At 38.7% G+C, this 22,865-nt stretch overlaps 1 protein-coding gene across 1 annotated transcript in view; it reads left to right on the top strand.

The window, feature by feature from the left end:
- LOC131962755 (diacylglycerol kinase zeta-like) overlaps positions 1-22,865 on the top strand; it is a 112,305-nt gene that overhangs the window by 8,023 nt on the left and 81,417 nt on the right. Inside the window, exons 4-23 of the mRNA XM_059327810.1 lie at positions 1,596-1,673; positions 2,133-2,195; positions 3,914-3,970; positions 4,084-4,152; positions 4,937-5,008; positions 5,102-5,218; positions 6,936-7,007; positions 8,139-8,234; positions 8,391-8,473; positions 8,614-8,674; positions 9,750-9,863; positions 10,442-10,579; positions 10,944-11,022; positions 11,176-11,231; positions 12,641-12,703; positions 13,657-13,730; positions 16,281-16,392; positions 18,339-18,425; positions 18,502-18,614; positions 18,703-18,803. Of these exons, the coding sequence (XP_059183793.1) occupies positions 1,596-1,673; positions 2,133-2,195; positions 3,914-3,970; positions 4,084-4,152; positions 4,937-5,008; positions 5,102-5,218; positions 6,936-7,007; positions 8,139-8,234; positions 8,391-8,473; positions 8,614-8,674; positions 9,750-9,863; positions 10,442-10,579; positions 10,944-11,022; positions 11,176-11,231; positions 12,641-12,703; positions 13,657-13,730; positions 16,281-16,392; positions 18,339-18,425; positions 18,502-18,614; positions 18,703-18,803 (1,705 nt within the window). The remainder of the gene's footprint in view (positions 1-1,595; positions 1,674-2,132; positions 2,196-3,913; positions 3,971-4,083; positions 4,153-4,936; positions 5,009-5,101; positions 5,219-6,935; positions 7,008-8,138; positions 8,235-8,390; positions 8,474-8,613; positions 8,675-9,749; positions 9,864-10,441; positions 10,580-10,943; positions 11,023-11,175; positions 11,232-12,640; positions 12,704-13,656; positions 13,731-16,280; positions 16,393-18,338; positions 18,426-18,501; positions 18,615-18,702; positions 18,804-22,865) is intronic.

The following is a 22,865-nucleotide window of genomic DNA, read 5'->3' as shown; positions in this document are numbered from 1 at the left end:
AAATAAGATGCTTTACAATTATAAATTGAAATATGCAATGATAAGATCAGTGTATATGATGGAATAGGCTTAAATGAAAAAAAAATCTCCAGGGGGGGATGCCCCCAGACTCCCTAGATGGTTATATTTAATTATTTTCTAATACTCAAGAGACAAAAGTCATTTTTTTTTGTATTTGGCAACTGTTGATACTTGCAATTTACACTACATTTTAGATTTATGATTGATAGAACTGGGTTTGTCTTGACTAAAATATCATATTTTCTGTATCATTTTCAGTATTTTGTAATATCGTCAAGAATATCGTTATCTCAAAAATACCCTGAACCGAATATCGTGATAATCTTTTAGGGCCATATCGCCCACCCCTACAGTGCATTGCTAGAAATCAATTTGCAGTATATTATTGTATTATTGTAAATTTCCAACACAATCCGGTTTAAAAGTATTTACATTAAATTCCTGTAAATAATGACATTCTCTTAAAGTGCTGTAATCACATATTTCTCTCCCAGATTGCATAGCGATATACAGTATGACACTGTATGAGATGAATGTACACTGCCCTACAAAGTCTAACTGCAGTAACTACACAGGTATAAAACTGAGAAAAACTGCTTTAAATTTTTTTTTAAATGTTTTTAACTGGCCAGCCAAAAGTGACACTTATTTCTACACGTATTGATGAAGTAATTTGTATGCTAAAAAATCAGGATGATTTATTTGACCTTTGACCCCAAAAACGTAGTTATTGCATTGCTGTGCATCTTCAAAAACTCTTTTCAAAGATTTGTGTATTTTAGACTTAATTTTACAAGGAAATGTTATATTTTAGTCTTAATATCATTTTATCTCACTTTTTTACTCCATTACTATCTAGATATTAATTTCCCGATCAAATAAATGTACGTTTAAATTGGTATGTATATCCAAAGAAGACCGTAATAAGTGCGATAACTGCTTGATTTTGAGTTGGATTTTGTAGTTTTTCTATAATTATTTCTCTGAAATAAAGCAAAACTGAAATCTAAAACTTTGTCACAAGATAAAACGGACATCAAGGAGTTTATTTTTAGTTATAACTCAATTTTGACCAAAAATGTAGTCACTGCAGTTAGACTTTGTAGGGCAGTACAGTAGAATATTGTTCAGATTTCACTATAAATGTAAGGATTATAGTGCCCAGCAATAATATATCAAGTTTTAATTAAACCAGGTGATGTTGGCTAAGCAGTGGGCTGAGTGATGCTCTGACAGCTCCATGACAGTGACTCGTACGTTGTGTTATCTTTACTAAAAAGCAACACCTCCTGCACAGTGATGCTGCAGTGATTCATTCCCAGCATCCAGCATGTCATCAAACACGGTCATGTCATGTTATAATTTTACTCACGTCAGCTCGTATCAAAGTCAAACATATGGAGAGCCCATCACAAAGTCGTCATATGTCACACACTGTCATGTCACATCATTTCTCAGTGCATCTGCTTCCAGCCTTCCACTTTCTGCAGCACAGGACTGACCCCCAGTGGTCAGAGATGATATTACACACGTGATGTTTCTTTTATCTGTCTTCCATGTTATTTCTCTTTCAGCAAAAGTCCGTCAGCCGGAGGAAGTGTGCTGCCTGTAAGATAGTGGCCCACACCATCTGCATAGAACAACTGGAAAAGGTATTCTCTCTCTCTCATGGTTTCAAAATACTTTTACCAAGCCGGCTGATCCAGGGGAATCTAAAATAGTTCACCTTTTTAATCTGCTTAATGGAGACAAGAAACATAAAGACGCAGGTGTAAAACTTGAGCCGTCCCAGACAGACGAAGGTGGAGAGGGAAAGATTAAAGACGCATGTTTAAAGCATCTTTCACAAGGGACAAAAGGTGATAGAGGCAAGAATAAAGAAGGATTAAACTTTCAGTCCTTAAAGGATGAGTTTAAGATCAGAGAGAAGTGAAAAGAAGGATTACTTTAAACCCTCAGTCATGATGGAAATCTAAAATTGGATTCAAGGATGGTTGCTTTTCACATTTATTTAACTTAACACTTATTTCATTTCAGTTCTATTCATTAAGGCACATTTAAAAGAAGAGCAGGCAGCTTGTCTTTAACCCTTCCTCCTGTCTAACCTGCAGTTCCCCAGCTCTAGAGCCATTCTGTTGGACGCCACCCTGCCCCTCAATGACCCCGACTTTAGAGTGAGACACACAAAACTCCTCCCGCCTCTCCTCTCTGACCCTCGATCTGACAGAAACACACGGACCACTTAAAAACGTCCTCTTTTCACCACGGAGGGGTCATTTTCTCTTCTTAAATCTCCAATATTCTTCTCTCTCTTCATCTCATTTTCCTGTTGATTAAAGTGGAATCTAAAAAAAGGTCGGCCCTGTTCATTCCAACGTGGCAGAACGCAAAGACCGCTTCTTGGTCTGTAAAGGTGGAGGGCACAGCAAAGGACTTGGTACGGAGACGAAGTCAAACACATGTCAGGACTGGTTGTTTTTTTTCTGTGCACACTGCATTATGGGGAATCATGGTGCCTCCCGGGTTGTGGTGGCCACTTTTGCACTTTTGAACACATCACATCACAGTAAGAGGGTCGCGGGTTCAAATCCGGCTTGTGGCTCTTCTGTATGGAGTTGCATGTTCTCTCCGTGTCAGCGTGGGTTCTCTCCAGTGAATGAGAACGTGAATGCTTGTCTGTCCCTGTGATAGTCTTGCGACCTGTCGGGGGCGTAGCCCGCCTCTCACCTAATGTCCACTTGGATCCGCTCCAGCCCCCCAAGACCCGAGTTCTGATATGCGGCTGTGGCTTAGTTGGTAGAGCGGGTTGCCCACCAATCGGAGGGTTGGTGGTTCGATCCCTGACCAGGCAGCCTACATGTCAAAGTATCCTTGAGCAAGATACTGAACCCCAAGTGGCTCCCGATGCTGCGTTCATCGGTGTGTAAATGAATTCCCAATGGTAGCAGGTGGCACCGTTTAGGGTAGCCTCTGCCACCAGTATGAATGTGTGTGTGAATGGGTGAATGAGCGCAGTCTGTAGTGTAAAGCGCTTTGAGTGGTCGCAAAGAGACTAGAAAAGCGCTATATAAATGCAGGTTATATGAGGGTTAAATGGTAAATTTACCATTTACCATTTAACCCTCTGGAGTCTCCAAAAGCTCCAAATCCAGACTTGTTGACTCCAACCAGACTAGAAAACAAAGCAGCGTGGAGCCCTACTGTAAATTTACCTCTAAAATTCTGGCTGTAAACTCCATGAGGCCAGTTTCAGTTTGATGATGATATACCAAGTAAAACTGGAGACAAGCTCAAATATATTTAGTATAAAATGATAGAACTGGATGGAACCCTCTTATATGTTATATTTGACACCTTTGTTCACATTTGCAACATTTCAAATTCTTTATTGAGCATAATAGTGTTTTGAAAGTAAAAAAAGATTCAAAATCACATTTTATGTTGGACTAACGGACAAAAAAAAACAGACACAAAATGACAAAAAAATACACAAAATGACCAAAAAAGACACAAAATGACAAAAAAGACACAAAGTGAGAAGACAGAATGACCAAAAAAGACACAGATGACCAAAAAAGACACAAATGACCAAAAAGAGACACAAAAAGACATGAAAGGATTCAAAAATGGACAAAATAGCCCCAGACTCCATAGAGTTAAAGATAATGAATGAGTGAATGAATGAATGGTGCCTTCCCACTTTCAGCGCTACAATCACAACCTCTTCTGTCTCTTTGGCCTCTTCTGTCTCTGAAAACATGTTTCACCTGCCAACCTCATTGGAAATCATTCCAATCAAGACTCAGCCGTCTCTTCTGGATCCCCATACTTTTCCCTCTTTAAATCAAGTCATCATCTATGTATTTACATCTCTTCCTCTGCTCTCCTCCAGATTAATTTCAGGTGTAAACCGTCTTTCAGAGAGTCAGGCTCGAGGAACATCCGAGAGGTGAGTTTGGCTGACTGTTGTCGGGGGTCCTAGCAGTGCTGCTGCCGGATCTGGCTGCTGTTCATACTCCTTATTGTTCATAAATTTGGTGTTTTGTGTCATTTGTGTGTCAGCCCATCGTGGTGCGTCATCACTGGGTGCATAGGAGACGGCAAGAAGGCAAATGTAAACAATGTGGGAAGGTGAGTGATGATTCTGATGCTATTTTTGGATTGACCAATAATTTAAGATGATTTCTTTAACCCATAAGAACCCATGGTGACACCCGTGTAACAAACACTTTAAATCTCCCATATTCAGCTTTATGCTTCACCTTAACTCATTAAATCAATCCCTAAGTGACACATACTCAACACCCTGGTGTGATGACAGTCATTTGACTGTGACAAGAAGTGGCTGTGACTGGAAGCAGAAATGTAAAAAGTAGCTATTTTCAAAAAGCTTATTTTTTGTTAATAGACTGTTTAAACCCATTTAATAATTCTAATCCGTTAATAGGGTTTCCTGTATTACATTTAACTTGTTCTGACCATATTTCCTGAACAAATTAATAGCACAATTTTGATATATGTTGTGGAGATGCAAACAAAAAGGCAAATGGTTATTTGGTTTTACTTATTATTGATGTACTATTATTTTGTTACTTAAAGATAAATCGGAAAAATAATTTTCATAAATGTTTTGGAGATGCAAATAAAAAGGCAAATTTGTGTTTCTGTAAGCAGAAAACGTGTCTAGTTTTTTTTAATTTTAAAATAAGAAATATAAACATAAATTCCATAAACGCCCATTGTAACATATATGTCACATCTCAGATCTTTGACATTTATGGGTAGTATTATAAATGTGTTCTATGTGGTCCACTTGGTCTGTGGTATATCCCCCATAATTTTCCTTTAAGGATAACTGGGTATGGCTTCTTATGGGCTGAAAATAATGTTTTATTTATTTTATTTTTACGTGCAGGGCTTCCAGCAGAAGTTTGCTTTCCACAGTAAAGAGATTGTGGCTATCAGCTGCTCTTGGTGCAAACAGGCTGTAAGTCATTGACATTGATTGGAGCTCAGCTACCACAAATTCTTGCTGTTGTGCATTGAATTACATGGCATTATGTTGTATTTCCCTCTCTAGTACCACAACAAGGTGTCCTGCTTCATGCTACAGCAAATTGAGGAGGCTTGTCCAATAGGAGCTCACGCTGCCCTTATAGTCCCGCCCACATGGATCATTCGAGTCCGACGGCATCAGGTAACAAAGTGAAAAGGACTAAAACATTTAAAATACATTTGTTTGGCCTAAACTCCAAAGAGAAAAATATCCAACTCCTTCCAAATGATTATTTGTGCTACATATTCATAAGAAATTATGTTACAAATTGGCTGAATTAGAACTAACACAAGTCTTTCAGAATAAAATGGGTTTTGAGTAATCAGCTTTTCTAATTCAAAGTCAGCAACCCAATCAAATAGACCAATTATGTGGTAATGCCTGTTACACACACACACACACACACACACACACACACACACACACTACATCTATGAGATCAGTTTCTGTTATATCACAGTACTCTTTGTAATTCTATATTGGTGCAAAACGTACATTGAGTCAATAGGTTAGCCACCATTCCCAGTCAGTATGTAAAAGACTGAACTCAAAACTAATAAAACCAACCATCTACTCTTTGGTAAGTGGCTGAGGATATAAGCATGCACTGTGTAAAAGTAAATAATAATAAGAAAATACATTTAATTTATAAGTGCCTCTCTAACAAGACGAAACAGGGAATAGAAACAAGAAATAAAACAGAACAATGGGGACGTACTGGGTCCATGTATCTTTTGTTCATTGGATTTTCGGTTCACAAAAGGATATTAAAACACAGATGAGTGGTGATTTGATTTTCGTTTTAAAATACAAACATAATTGAAATACAAGGCTTTTTGATTCATCAGGGTCAGAGGGGGTAGACGATGTTTAATATATGATTTTATTTTTGTTTTCTAGTTACAATAACAAAAATTTAAATCAAAACATGGCCAAGCAGCCAGCACACTTTAGACACTATGACTCTTACTTTGAAGGGGAGTGGTCCCTGTTTCCAACTCTGGACTTCCTTTTTCTGTTTTCATTACATGATTTAGATAATCGAAAAAACGTACGTTTTGAGTGACGTGCTTTTTCACTCAGACAACGAGAAAACGAATATGCAAATTTTATTTATATGCTTAACCCAGCTGCCCCCGCGACCCGGACCCGGATAACCGGACGAGAACGGATGGATGGATATTTATGTGACTAAGATTTAAAGAGGATTAAACTGTATTTACTGACCATTTGCGTTTTTTATTTTGTAAATGACAACTTCCGGTCGCAGAATATGAAAGAACGGGTGTTGTTTTTTTAGCTTTTTTTTATTATCATAACTAGAACACGAAAATCAAATACATTATATCTATCCGTTTGACAAAGTAAAAAGCCTTGTATTTTGAATCGAAAATCAAATTACCACTGGTTTTTTGTTTCTTAAATATCCTTTTGTGAACAAAAATTCCAATGACCAAAAGATACACGTGGACATACTCACTGTGACATCACCCATTGGTTTGTGGACTCAAATTAACTGCACACTGTAAAACGTTTCAGTGTAAAGTTCAGGAACATCTTTTTAAATTCATGTTCCCCAAACAAACACACTATATGGAAACATTTCTCAACAGCGGTAGCTCCGCAGGGGTTATGTCTTCACAATGAGGTATGCATGATGTAATGATGTGAGCGGTTATGTCTCCACCATTTGAATAATGGATTTAGATGTGCTGATGCTAATCAGGTGCTCTGCCTTGAACTCTTAACACATTTGTTTTAATGAAGGTAAAAACATTTTTACCTTCTCTCCGGTCTCCATTAAAAATCCTCCTGCAAGTGACCTGCAGCTGCCGTCTCTGTTCTGTGTCTCTTCTAGTCATCTATGAAGTCAAGTAAGAAAAAGAAGAGAACATCATTCAAGAGGAAAAGCAGCAAGAAAGGAGCAGAGGTCAGTCCTGCACGATGTTTTATACAGCGTGAATGTATTGGTGTATCACTCTCTGGGAAATATACACTTATGAATCAAACAACACATTTAAATTCTCCTGGAGTTGGTTTTGCTTCTCTCAGCCTTCTTTAAGGACATTTACTTTAGATGCATTAACGTTTTTGGCCCAAAAAAGTCTTGAGATAACTTCTAAAGACCTAGTATACAGGTACATTTCAAAAAATTTGAATATCGTGAAAAAATTCAGTATTTTTTTGTCAATTATTTCAGAAAGTGAAACTCATAAATTACAAAAAATATTTCAAGCCTGTTTTTCTTGTAATTTTGATGATTCTGGCTTAGAGATAATGAAAACACAAAATTCAGTGTCTCAGAATATTAGAATATTACATAAGATCAATAAAAAAAAGGATATTTTTAACACAAAAATATGCTGCAAAAAAAGACACAAAATGACCAAAGAAGACACAAAATCACCCAAAAGAGACTCATAATAACCAAGAAAATACATAAAATGACCAAAAAGACACAAAAATGACCAAAAGAGACAAAATATCAAGGAAATACATAAAATAACCTAAAAGGATGTAAAATGACCAAAAAGACACAAAATTACCAAAATAAGACACAAAATCACCAAAAGAGACACAAAATACAAAGGAAATACATACAATTACAAAAAAAAAAGTCGGGCCATATTTTGCATAAATTACTGCATCAATACAGCGTTGACTTCAGAAAACACAGTGGAGCAACAGCAGCAGAGGACATGGACCCAAACCTCCACTGACCCAGGACCAGCACATTACACTGACCAGCAATATTCTAGTTTTATACTGACACACTGAGTTTTGTGTTTTCATTATCTCTAAGCCAGAATCATCAAAATTACAAGAAAAACAGGCTTGAAATATTTCACTCAGTGTGTAATGAATCTATATAATGTATGAGTTTCACTTTCTGAAATGATTGACAAAAAATATAGAATATTTTCATGATATTCTAATTTTTAGAGATGTACCTGTAGATGAAATGTTTTGGGATATCAGCCTATGGATGAATCCCAGGTTAGACAGCCTGACTGGAGCTCTGCTGTATGTGATCTGAGCAGATCCTCTTCTTCTCTGACAGGAAGGACGCTGGAAGCCATTTATAATCAGACCCATCCCTTCACCACTGATGAAACCACTGCTGGTGTTTGTCAACCCCAAAAGTGGAGGAAACCAGGTATTTATGGACAACACAGTCAACTGAATCTTGATATAAAAGCACCCTGGACTGGACTTAAATCTTAAAAACAAATCCTCAGTGGCAGCTGATGAACTATAAATAGGTTCTGGGTTAGTTTCTAGTCTTCCTACTTCCTGTTTCTCTGTCTGACAGGGCACGAAGATTCTCCAGTCTTTCATGTGGTATCTGAACCCCAGACAGGTGTTTGACCTGAGCCAGGGAGGACCAAAGGAGGGGTAGGTCTCTCTCTCTCTCTCTCACACACACACACACACACACACACACACACACACACACACACACACTAACAGAACAGTGAACATCTACTAGTGATCCGTTTGGATGAACTGACAACTAACCACTGTCAATCTTGTAGCCTTGAGCTGTATCGTAAAGTCCATAATCTGAGGATCCTGGCCTGTGGAGGAGACGGCACTGTGAGTAGTAACACACACACACACACACACACACACACACACACACACACACACACACGTGTTCACCATTAGTGTATAATGTGAGATATATTTTTTTTTACAGTATTACACTTATATTCACACTGCAGAGCGGAGACTCTTACGAATAAAAATGGATATGATCAAGTCAACTAAGAAATGAGACTATAGCGTTGTCCTAAAAAAAACTTTCTGAGTTAATAAATCAAGTGAAAAGTTTTTTCATTTTGCATTGAGATGAATGGACAAATGTTTTTGCAGCCACACATAGTACCCCCTGCTGGAATTTTCAGTAGAATGCAGCTTAAGGCACTTAAGAAGTGTCATCAGCATAATATATAGGGTTCGTACGGGTGCTTGAAATCCTTGAAAATGCTTGAATTTCAATGTTGAATTTCAAGGTTTAAAAAGTGCTTGGATTTTTTTGGATTAAGTGCTTGTAAATGCTTGAAATTCTTCCTGTATTTCTCTTGCAATCTGACCATAGATAACTGCATTTTCAATGGAAAAAAATAAATAAACTGAATAGCCTATAGCCTGTCTGAAATTAAGACCGCTCAGCCTGCGTCTCGCCTGCGTCTTCTTGTTTCTGAGATGTTTCTTGTTGCTGGTGGAACTATACACGACCCAAACTAGGAGGAAAGACCCACAAATACTTCAGGAGCCCTCACATCCACTAGGAATTAGAAAAACTCCCTTCAGCTGCCGGTTGATGATTTTTGTGAGCTTCCTTTTGCTCCTAGCCCCTAGAGTCCCATACCAGTATGATTAATGAGATTAGCAAACTACTTTTAGTTGTTAAAAGTGTAATACCATTGCTGGTGGTACGGTTAAGTAAAATTACCCCTTTTAGTATCGAAGTACTCATCTAAAACATGCCATTTACAACCGTTGAAAGGTACTGGAAAAGCTTTAAAATGGACCTTGAAAGTCCTTGGAAAGTGCTTGAATTTGACCACTGAAAAAGTGTATGAACCCTGAATATAATATGAGATGGATGGATGGAGGGACACGGTCTTCTGTCTCTGTAACTACATGTCTCTGTGTGTGGAACCAGGTGGGCTGGATCCTGTCTTGTCTTGATGAACTGGCATTAAATCCTTCACCTCCTGTTGCCGTGTTACCACTTGGGACAGGAAATGACCTCGCCAGGACGCTCAACTGGGGAGGGGTGGGTACAAACACTGACACCTACTCACAACTAAACTCTATGAGTAAATACATATGTTCCACTTTCTGTTGGCAGCCTGAGCAGCTGCTGGCCTGTTTCTAATTCAACATTCATGAGCCCTAGTACACTCTATTGAAGCATTTTTTCCTTTAATTTGTCAGTTTGGACTTAAAGCAAGCATATGTCCGAATAACTAACATGCAGATGGTTCACTCACCAACAGATTTTCCTCAAAGCGCACATATGTCCGGAGTTATTGTCATTCACACTTTCAGAGCCTTTTTTCCAAAGCGATTTTGAAGTTAAAATGCGGTTTATATATCGAAATATTCGTGTATATGCGCTGTAAAACTTTTCAGTGCAAATTTACAGAAATTAACTAGCAGCAGCTTCGCCTGCTAAGAACTGCATTTCTTTTTTTTTATTTACAGTGAATTACTAGAATTACATTATATTCTACTAGCTTGCATTGTAGTATACAGTATGCCACCAATGTAGTAGAATATCATTCAGATTTCACTGTAAATTTAGGTTGACAGTGTGTGTCAACATGTTTTATTTAACTGCATGTATTTCAGGGCTATACAGACGAACCTCTGTCTAAGATCCTGTCCCATGTTGAGGATGGAACTGTTGTCCAGCTGGACAGATGGAATCTACAGGTTGAACCAAACCAGAGTGCAGGGGCCGAACCGGATGAACAGCAAACTGATAAGGTCAGTTATCATGTCCAGATACTCTGAGCTGACACCCTCCACTGTAGACTATTCCCATTTCAAAACAAATCTACATCTAAAGCCATTCAAACGAAATGGATACCAACAATTATTTCCACAATATCTTTCCGCCATCAACAATGGATGTAGTAACCACTAATGCTGCTTATTATCTGTCATGGAAGTCCCATATATAAAAGAAAACCAAATGCTGTCATATCTGAATGACTGCTGCTACTGCAGTGGTATTTTACTATAATTTAATCGAAATAGACATATCAAAAGTGCATGGGATTGATTTTGAAGACCTGTGGATTGGACTATATTTTAACCAAGATGTGACTGTTTGTATCTGCTCTTTCAGCTTCCTCTAGATGTTTTCAACAATTACTTCAGTCTTGGATTTGATGCCCATGTGACTCTAGAGTTCCACGAGTCAAGAGGTACATTAATGTTAATAAATAGAACAATGAATACAAATGTTTGTACACAATACACCAGCACAAGAGGCTCTTTATTGTGGTTGATATTGCTGTGTAAAGATAATGACGTATGAATAAAGCTTAATTTATTGTCTCTGTCCATCTTTGTTTCAGAGGCTAACCCAGAGAAGTTTAACAGTCGTTTTAGGAATAAAATGTTCTATGCTGGGGTGAGTGCATCTCCATGTCTCCAAGATCAGTATCTGAATGTCTCCGTTAGTTTTAAGTTTTAATGGAATACTTTTAACATGTAGACAAGGCTTGTTTGCTGACCCATATTCAAATTGATGCAATAATTAACTGGCAGCAGCTTAAACTGCAAAGTACTATTTTTTTTAAACAGCTGCTTACCATATTTTAGAAATACAGTGTATTGGTATAAATAAATATGCAGTATATTACTGTATTCTTGTAAGAATACAATACTGTTCAGTTTTGTCAGTGAATTACTGAATATTTATTTATCTTAAACAATTGTGTTTATTAGATTTTTATTTATGCATATTTCAGGTATTACGGTAAAAACAAAAAACAAGTAATGTACAGAACATTAACAGTAGGACATCATCTTGATATATATATATATATATATATATATATATATATATATATAATGTTTCTAAAACAGGACTTTACATTGAGTACTTTTACAAGGTCCAAAAAAAATCTGACTCATTTAAGTATAAACAGTCCAAAAAAGAAAGACAGCAAATTAAAATAAAATTATGTTGTCATCAGAAATGAAGGCGAACTGTTCAGTGGGAGAAAAAAATAAGAGAAGGCTACATTGCTATATACATTATGAAACTGCACGGTAATAATAGACTTGGTGTTCCACAAGGTTCTGTGCTTGGACCACTTTAATTCACGGTACACATGCTTTCTTTAGGAAATATAATTCTCTGAAAGAGCTGTAATTGCATATTTTTTCCTCCCAGACATCAATACAGTAGAATATACTGAGTTCACCTTTAATGAACATCTTAGGTTTACAGTGTGAATACAAACCATTGAATTCAAGACCAGATAATATTAAAAAAAAATGTCACAAAAATCACATAGATGAAGTTAAAATGCTGAATGACGGGACAGGTTCAACTGAATGATACCAACAGCACCGTGACATTCAGTTAATTTATGCAACAAGGGTGATTAGTCACTCTTAGTTCGGTGTTTTTGTATTATCAGGATACTTTTACTTTGAATAGACAACATTTTTAGCCTGTTTTCTGAAACACTTTAGCAAGGAACTTCTAGTATGACTGTTGGTCAAACCAGCTGTGTCCCTGAAATGTTCTGGGTCTATTTGAAATATAACAGTTTGAGGTCTTAGGTCACACCAGTTGTTTCCTAGGATGTGTTACAAATGTCCAATGATGGCCCTGAGGCACATATGTGTGATGAACATTAGGTTACTCAGGTCAGCTGCTGAGAGACACACAGAGATGAACGCTGTGTGGCTGACTTTGCCAGAGGCGGAGGAAGATGCCTCCATCCTCCTCTGAGACAATCCTGCTCACCTGTCTGTCTTTCTGTCCATCTGTCTGTCTGTTTATGTGTGTGTGTTCCTCTCATACAGACAGCGTTCTCAGATTTCCTGATGGGAAGCTCCAAAGACCTGTCAAAGCACATCAAAGTTGTGGTGAGTAACTGTCTTTCAAGCAGACGGTCGTTTGCATAAAAACGCAGTTGCTCCACCTCTTCCCTTCTCTCTCTGTTTTCTCTCTCTGTTTTCTTTCCTCTCCTCTTCAGTGGATGCATGATAAATGTGCCTGTTGGGCTTCAGTTTACACTCTGTTTTTCTTCTCCTCTTGTCTTATGGAGGCTTTAGGAATTGGGTCACTTAATATCAGTGACACCAGAGAGCAGGGGGAAGGGGGAGTGTTATTGGATTATGTAAAAGAGAAATATGTTCATATTTATTTGCAAGAAGCACACATGTTAAAGATGAGGTGGACTTGAATGTTTGGTGAAAGGGAACCCACGTACTAAGGGGGGAACTACACATGGTACTGTAAAACTTCTCAGTGTACATTTACAGCAACTTCTTATAATAATAATAATAATAATAATAATAATAATAATAATATTTAGTGTCCTGGTGTTCCACAAGGTTCTGTGCTTGTTCCACTTTTATTCACACTATACATACCCACTTTAGGAATTATGACAAAATAAATAAGTAAATGAATGAATAAATAAAAATAAAAAATAATGGCATGACATGCATCATAAAAAAGTAAAAGCATGTGATAAATATTTTTTTTTAAATTGTAATAAAATGGAATCTCTATATTCAAAACTTTTCCTTCGTTAACATTTTGGGGAAAATTAGGTCTCCACATACATATTGAACTATTTACATTTTTTCTTACAACCTCTCCTGTCCTCTCCCCTCAGCTCTGTGTAAACAACCTGCAGTTCTGTCCGATTTGCAGTGAATATTTGTCACATGACTGTGTCTCAGCAGAATCAATCATGGCTTCACAGTGTCACTAAGGAGCTGAGAACTTAATGTTTTTAACGTCTAATCCAGTTATTGCAATGTTTAAATAAAAAAGGTTTAAAGTCAAATCTCTGTCCGTCTCTCTCCAGTGTGACGGGACAGATTTAACATCAAAGGTGCAGGACCTGAAGCTGCAGTGTCTGGTCTTCCTCAACATCCCCAGGTGATAATACCGCAGCCACTTTTGTTACTCGTACTACCTTTTACTGTGTCTACTACTAATATACCAGTGTTGGGTTGTACTTTGACTTTGTTCAGTTATTATCCCTTTGAGAACTAAGATTTCTTTTTAAGAAGTATTCAGTACTGTGACTGACTGCTGTGGTCCGTGGGAGAGGGGGCAGTATGGACAGGGACAGAAACTGTGTCCTGGACTGTCCCCTGGACTCCATAGATGAAGTGCTGCTGTGACAAGTGAATACACTTTTGTTTTTGCTTCCATTTTTCATGAGCTGAACTCAAAGATCTAAAACTTTTTCTATACACTCAAAATCTAGATCTTTGAGTTCATTTCATGAAAAATGGGAGCAAAAACAAAAGTGTTGCGTTTATATTTTTGTTCAGTGTTTAATCTAATCTAAGCACAAACATCATCCAATCCCTCAAGACAGTCCAGGAAAAGTTTTAGCAGACATTCACTCTTAATCGCAGTTGCATACTAAAACAGAATTACAGTAGTGTTCAAAATAATAACAGTCCAATGTGACTAACCAGATTAATCCAGGTTTTTAGTATATTTTTATTGCTACATGGCAAACAAGGTACCAGTAGGTGCAGTAGATTCTCAGAAAACCAACAAGACCCAGCATTCGTGAAATGCAGCTCTTAAGGCTGTGCAATTGGGCAATTAGTTGAAAGCGGTGTGTTCAAAAACATAGCAGTGTCTGCTATTGACTTTACAAACACAATAATATTTTGTGCGAACTTTTTTCGTTTCTAGGATTTAGCAATCCTGTGAATCACTAAACTAATATTTAGTTGTATGACCACAGTTTTTTTATAACTGCTTCACATCTGTGTTGCATGGAGTCAACCAGCTTGTGGCACCTTTCAGCTGTTATGCAATAAAGAATATACTTAAAACCTGGATTAATCTGGTTAGTCACATTGGACTGCTATTATTTTGAACACTACTGTAAATGACCTTCAAACCACCCAGAACATCTCCATAAAAATACGCAGTTATTAAGTAAAAAATATGGTGCGATCTGCCATAAAGAAGATGTGTCACTCTGTTGAAGTTATTGGAACTACAGAAATACTAGTGATCCTCAGATAGTTGCTGCCAGAGGTTCTCAAAGAGAACTTTTGGATTCTTGGGCTGTTTTGGCCATTTTTGACTTTTTATTCTGCCACTTCAAAAAATGTTGAAAATTATGTTTTTTTAAATCATTAAACACAGACTTCACTGTAGGGTTAGTGCTATTATCATTTTATTATATTATGTTTCTAAAACAGGACAATACATTGAGTACTTTCACAAGGTCCCAAAAAAAAATCTGACTCATTTAAGTATTAAAGGAACACTCCACCGTTTTTTCATATTAAAACATGTTATTCGGTCAAGTAAGACGAGTTGATACAGACCTCTTGCGTCTCAATGCGTGCACTCAATCGCCCTGGCGCGTGGCGCCACTTGGCTAGCACTTAGCTTAGCCCAGTTCATTCATTAGGATCCAAACAGATGGACAGTTAGAAGCGACCAAACTCCTCCACGTTTTCCCTATTTAAATACAGCTACACGAGTAGTTAAACGACCAAGTATGGCAACACAAAATAAAACGTGGCGCTTTTCTAAGCGGATAAAAAGGATAACTATAATGTATGGCGGAATAGCACTTGGGAGCACTTCGACTTGGCGCAGTAATATCATCACTCCTGAAAAATCTTCTCCCTCTCACGGTCCATAAGAGCTAGTTCCTCCTCTGTGTACTCGGGTTCAAACAGATATGGCTCTGGGTCAGCTACTAACCAGTCGTCATCGTCTACAAAGTCTGTCATTGCAAATGATCGCTTGCAGCTTGCTAGTATAGTAGCTAGTAGTGAAATTGTTCTGTTGACGGAAGTGAGAGGGAGCGGAAGTGAGAGGGAGAGGGAGAGGGAGGGGGAGAAGATTTTTCAGGAGTGATGATATTACTGCGCCGAGACAGCAAATGAAAATAACATTATGTTATCATCAGAAATTAAGGCAAACTGTTCAGTCGGAGAAAAAAATAAGAGAAGGCTACATTGCTATATACATTATGAAACTGCACAGTAATACTAGACTTGGTGTTCCACAAGGTTCTGTGCTTGGACCACTTTAATTCACGGTATATATGCTTTCTTTAGGAAATATAATTCTCCGAAAGAGCTGTAATCGCATATTTTTTCCTCCCAGACATCAATACAGTAGAATATACTGATTTCACCTTAAATTAACATCTTAGGTTTACAGTGTGAATACAAACCGTTGAATTCAAGACCAGATAATGTTAAGAAAAGTCACAAAAATCACATAAAATTAAGTTGAAATGCTGACTGACAAGACAGGTACAGGTGTTTTGGCCATTTTTGACTTTTTATTCTGCCACTTCAAAAAATGTTGAAAATTATGTTTTTTTTTAATCATTAAACACAGACTTCACTGTAGGGTTAGTGCTATTATTGTTGTCATTGTTCATCAGTCACTGCATGTTGAGATGTTTTTCTGAAGATGTGTCGTGTTCTTCAGATACTGTGCAGGCACCACACCTTGGGGAAACCCCAGCGACCATCACGACTTTGAACCTCAACGCCATGATGACGGATACATCGAGGTCATTGGCTTCACCATGACATCACTGGTATGTAGCTCACTGAATCCTGGTAGGCAACCAGGGAAGGAAAACCAGCTGCCAGCCGAGAGTGTTTTACTTGATTAAAATATAAATGTAATCTAACCTGGGGTGTTAATTGTGATGATTGGTATAATTAAAATTTGGGATAATATGTTTGCTTATTAAGACAGGCAGCAGCCCCGTTCATTCCTCACATGTGTTCTCATTACAAAGATCAGTATCATTTCAACACATATGATATAATATGTATATGTAACTGTATTTCCAGAAGATTCCTCTAACAAATTGTCTTAAAAAAATATGTCTGATTAAAAGGATTTTAAGTGTTGGCATGTATTGGGAACTGACATATCTTGTTGGTGAACAAAAAAAATGAAAGTTTTATTCTCAATCACCAGCCACTTTATTAGATACACCTTTTCAACCGCTTGTTAACGCAAATATATTATCAGTAAATCACATGATAGCCGCTTAATGCATTTAGAAGATAGATTAATGCATCAGAATAAGGAAGAAAGGTGATTTAAGTGACTTTGAACATTGCATAGTTGTTGGTCTGAATATTTCACAAACTGCTGATCTATTGCCACTTTATTGGGTACACCTTGTAGGCTAATAAAATGGCCGATGAGCAGTGGTGATTTAAGTATTCAGATCCCTTAAGTGAAAGTACTGTGCAATTTCTCCACTGCAAGTAAAAGTCTTGTATTAAAACTTACTGTAGTTAAAGTACAAAAGTACCAGCATCAATATGTACTTAAAGTATCAAAAGTAAAAATACTCATTATACATATTCCAAATATATTATTGCTAATTATTATTGTTGCATTTATGTAAGCAGCCTTTTGCTGTAGTCGAAGTTTTAATTTTAAATACCTTATTGTGAAGCATTATTCAGATGTTTCTGATGTTTGCTTTTTTTAAAAATAAACATAAAATGTGAAAAAATACATTAAGATAAATTAGGTATAGGAAAAATAATGCAGATTAAGCAAGTAAAAATACAGTAAGGCCAAAAATAAATATGTCAAAAAACAGAATCAATAAAAAAAGGACAATATCATACCATCACCTATCCTTTTATGTGGTTTAATTTATACAAAAACGTAATCCTTTTAAATTGATCATGTTTTTAATGTTAAATCTTGACCTGAAGTACAATATTTGCCTCTCAAATGCAGTGGTGTAGAAGCATGCGTGCAGATGGCACTAGGGACGGGGGGGGATATGTCCCACCCAGATTAAGTGGTCTTAAATAGAACATAGAAGAACCCTTATTCTCCTGTACAATAATTCTCTAAAATATGCAATGATTAAGATGAAATAGTAGCATTAGAATGTGCGAGAGGCACCAAATTTAGGCTTTTAGGGACCATGTCCCCCGGACCCCCTGACAGACAAGAAATTGCCCAGCAGTATGTTCAGGGTGATGAAAGGAGGAGAGATGTTTTTGGGTCCTTTATTGAGTCAGCTTCAAAACTAATTTGTTTGGCTGCACTGGGAATTTCATGTACACACTTCTTTTTATTTATGGAATATGTTGGTTGTTTTAAAAAAAATTCTAAATATTTTTTTAAAAATAAAACATATTTTGGTTTGAGGCATGGAGTGGAAAAATAAGTCATTGAGTTGAAATCATTTGCTGACGGCTTCGTCCCCCCCAGTTAAAAAACCCCATCTGCGCCCCTGAGTAGAAGTACAAAGTTACATAAAAGTTAATACTCGAGTAAACTTGAGTCAATGTATTTGGTTACAGTCCACCACCAGTGAATTGTATTCTCATACGCAGTAACAACAACATCAACATCAACAGTTAAAACCCATAATAATCAATCTGTTGAAGGATCCAGTGCCACATGGGAAATAATGGAACAGCACAGTATTTCACTGAGTCCTAGCTAGAGTAATGACCAATTATGAAGTGAAATGTGTGTGTGTGTGTGTGTTTGTAGGCTACTCTCCAGGTTGGAGGTCATGGCGAGAGGTTGAACCAGTGCAGAGAAGTCACGCTCACTACTACAAAACCGCTCCCAGTGCAGGTACAAACACATTGATGATGACTAAAATCTATCTACTGCAGCAGCCTGGCTATCAACCTGTTTCTGTTATTATCAGGTGGATGGTGAGCCGTGCAGACTTGCCCCCTCTGTCATCCGCATCAGCCTCCGAAACCAAGCCAACTTGGTTCAGAAGACCAAACGACGGACCTCACTGCCACACCTCAATGAGTGAGTGACACAAAGGCTCAGTGGACTCATAACAGTCAACTTCTAGGAACGTGTTTGTTGAAAGTGGTTTGTCCCGTCTGTGTCTCAGCCAACAGCTGGTCCCAGAGAGGCTGAGGATCCGAGTCAGCAGGATCAGTATGACTGACTATGAGGCTCTGCACTATGACAAGGACAAACTACGACAAGCATGTAAGGAACACACACACACACCTCTCTGCATTCATGTATGCATTAAATACATTGGTTAAATCAGATCAACCAGCTTATTGTCAGTTTAAGGCCAATTTGAATGTATAAGGGTGTTTCCACTACAGCGGGTCTCACTCGCCGAAACGCCCCTAATCTGAATACGAGCCGTCCTAAGCGGTCTTTTGACGGAACTTTTTTTGTCCCTGTAGAAGAGCAGGGCTGTTCTGTTTTCTCCCCTGAAAAAAAGCCTGATTGCTGATTGGATAGAACGCTAAGCAGGATGTGACGTAGTACTCTACACGACAATAACACGCCATTTGTAAAAGTCGGCAAAGCAGTGTTGCCAACTTAGCCACTTTGTTGCTATATTTAGTGACTTTTCAGACCCCCTTAGCGACTTTTTTTTTCCAAAAAGTGACTGGAGACAAATCCAGCGACTTTTTCTGGTGTTATTGGAGACTTTTGGAGACTACTACTATATTTAAGGAGCCGCCGGCCGTCTACTCGTAAAGAAGAGTAAGAAGGAGTCGAAGCGGCACAGTCCTCCTGGAGCAGTCTCTCCCAGCTGCAGCTGGGGCCGGAGGGGATGTTAACCCCTTAGCGTCCAGCCTGTAAATTGCTAATAGGCTAACAGTTAGCTCTGCAGCAGTACAGTGTGTATGTGCTGCTGCTGCAGGAGGTGTTCACTTAGGCCACGTTCAGACTGCCAGCCAAAATCCGATTTTTAGCCCATCCAGATTGGAACTGGATGGCTCTTTTGAAGTCTGAACAGTCACAAATCACATGAAATCCGATTTTTGCAAACCGGATCGAAACCACCTTCGGGAGGTAGTTTCAGATCGCATTTGGACAGATGCGTCTCAGTCTGAACCGCTCCAAACACTCGGTCGGTTTTGACTGTCCGTGATGTCACCTACGCGGCGCGTAGCGCTGGCAGCGCGGAGACGAGGTGTCCACCGGCAACCGCGCCCGACTCATGCGGCCCGACGGGGGCGTCCATCCGCCCGGTTTCTCCCCTGGTGCGTCTGAGATGTTCTGCACCTCTACTGGACAGTGATAAGGCCAATATACTGAGGTGACCTGCCTCCATCATGTTTGTTGTTGTTGTCGCTGTCGCAATTATATGACGTCTGACGCTCTGACGCCGTTACTATAGCAACCTGTCAGATCAGTCGATAATGTGGCCCAGTCTGAACAGAGCCATATCCTATTTGGACACTTGCTAAAAATAGTGTGGACAGTCAGCCCTAAAAATCAGATTTGAGTAGGAATCTGATTTGAATCAGATTTTCCTGCAGTCTGAACGCAGCCTTAGTGATCTCTGTTTGTTTACATCAAGCACCAGACACTCTGTGCACAGTTAGCGATGCCAGTTAATTCACCATCACTATGTTTATGATCAGCGGAGACACTGTGCATAATTAGCCATGCTGCTTTGTTTATGATCAGCTGCTGACGTTGTGCACAGTTGAGTCTCCCGTGTTTAATCAATCACTTATGTGATCACGGTCGAAACTGTTGCTAAGCGTTTACGCGACGATCGAAAACCATACGTCACCTCCAGATTTTGTAAATCCCTCTGGAGGCCTTTTTGTAATGGAGACACGCAGAGTGAGTGGACATTTGAGAGGACGTGGCCTGAGACTTTCCTGGTGGCCACTCTTCCCCCTAAAGGAAACACTGCTTATGTGTGTTACACTTGCGAAGAATGTACACACACAGAAAAAGACATACAAGACAATAAATCTTCTTATCTTGTCCACAAGACAGTCAGTTACAAGGCTTGGCTAGATGTGATTCAGCCACTGAACACATTTCTGTCCCTTCTAATTCAACTCTGCTAAGTCTGATGCTGTGCAGGGCTGTTCCAGCAGGGGGCATATCAGGAGGTGCTGCATGGTCTGTGCTTCAGTGCCACAGTCACACACGGCGTCCCCATCATTCAGATGTCCCCATTTGGCGAGAGTGGCTTTTAGCTCCATTGTTGTTTCTGGTGGGAGGTTGTCAAGTCTTTCTTCCCACCGAGTGACTCTTTCACTGCTTGTGCTCGGTGTTCCGAGGGGTGGGACCCTTTCAGGAAACTTTTTCTGGACTTAAGGCGGCTTTTGGCTGGTACATGGCCGAAGAGAGGATGTCTTTGGTCAGTGGACTGTTGTTGTTGCTCTTTCTTACTTGCTGCTTGTCATATCTCCGGTGGGGCTATTCCTGCCAGGATGTACAGGCACTCTGTAGGTTAGGGCGGGGTCCAACTTCTTGGCATGGGCAGCTCGCTCCCATACTGGGCAGGCATACTCTGCAGCTGAGTAGCGGAGAGCAGGTGCGGAGTCTATCCAGGGTTACCCCTTAGTAGACTGGGTGCTCACAGTGTTCAAGGGACGTTCCTGACCAGCTGGCCTTCAGTTGGCGCTTAACTTCACGATTTTGCAGGTGGAAGGCACACACCTGTGTCTCAGATGGGTTTGCACGTAGGTGGTTCTCTTCATAGTAAGGTGTTAGCTTTGTCAGAGCGTTGGAGTGACAATAAATCTGAACAAGCTAAACATTTATTACTATGTATGGATATTAATATGCCCCCCCCCCAAAAACAAAAACAAAACAACATGAATATCTGATTTTGGCAATTATATTTTTTTTATTACTGTTTTTAATGTTGTGGACGTGTCCTGAATGGAGGTCACACTGTTAAACATTTCATTGTAAATTTCAGTAATTTACTGGAAGCAGCTTCACCTGCAAATTAATGTATACTATGTTGTAGAAATGCAGTGTATTACTGTATTCATGTAAATTAACAACACAATACTGTTCAGTTTTCACAGTAAATTACTTAATAATTACAGTAAATTCATGATGGCAAGTGCTGTAATCATAATTCTTCTCCCAGATTGCATTGCTATAGACTATATGACACTAACACAGTAGTGATTTCACTGTAATTTACATCTGTTTACAGTGTAACTGAATAATATATGTGCCAAAGAATAACACTGGCATTTCATTATTACCATACTTTTCCAATTTCTCAAGTTGGCACCTTTTAAAGTGCTGTAATCACATATTTTCCTCCCAGATTGCATTGCAATATTCAGTATGACACCGTATGACATGGATAGATTTCACTGTACATTTACATCTAAGGTTTCGAGTGCAGTCTGTCCAAAGCCAGACAGTTTATTGATGTGCAGGGAAGCGTCTGAGCAGGGTCAAGAAGCTGCAGGTCGATGTACCTGAAAGACAGCAGCATCTTCAGGCTGGAGGGGGAATAAAAACTGCTTGACGATTAGAAGGTGGAGCAGAGATGCGAAGGTCAACGAGATCATTTTCAGCCGTCTCTCACTCTTGACTGCTGTGGAGTAGCTGTGTGTGTCTGTGGTCACATCAAACACGGCTTTGATTTGCACACAAACAGCAAGCAGCGCTGATGTTTCAGTCATTTAGAGAGGGAAAGCTTCTCTCTCTGTTATTAGGAGCAATTACACTCAGCTGGCTACGCCACACACACACACACACACACACACACAGACACACACACGCAGTGAGTTAGTTCAGAGTTCTGACACAGGGTGGCGCTGTTACCTTTTACAATATTCTCAACACGCTTTATAATACTTTAAACTATTTATATTGACATAAATGTACAGATCTTTTTGTTTCCTTGCTTTGCATAGCATTTATATGTACTGTACAGCTTAATCAGTGGTAAATATATTTGTGTTTCATACCAATTCCTATTAATAATTTATAATCACATTTTCTTTCATTCTAATCCAAACTTTCTATTGGATTTCACGACTTCCATCATTTTTATAACTCGCCCTTTGTTCTCGCTATCTGAAGTTTGAGTTGTTTCTCATTATGCAAATCAATCACTGCTCTCAACTTGTGGATGTGTCACACTTGGGGAGATAAAAATATGCTTCATACCCCGAGGCACAGTGGTTATATCATCTCAATGCCATTTCTCTCTCTGTGACTCAGTATTCCAGCCCGAACAGGCAGGATAGAAATGTTTCAATAGAGATTTTGAATGGACCTATCTAAGAGTAAATTAAAACTTCGGAT

The sequence above is a fragment of the Centropristis striata genome, chromosome 24, assembly GCF_030273125.1.
Source record: "Centropristis striata isolate RG_2023a ecotype Rhode Island chromosome 24, C.striata_1.0, whole genome shotgun sequence".
NCBI classification, from domain to species: Eukaryota; Metazoa; Chordata; class Actinopteri; order Perciformes; family Serranidae; genus Centropristis; species Centropristis striata.
The sequence above is the reverse complement of the archived record's forward strand: the minus strand, read 5'-3'. Positions and strand labels throughout refer to the sequence as shown.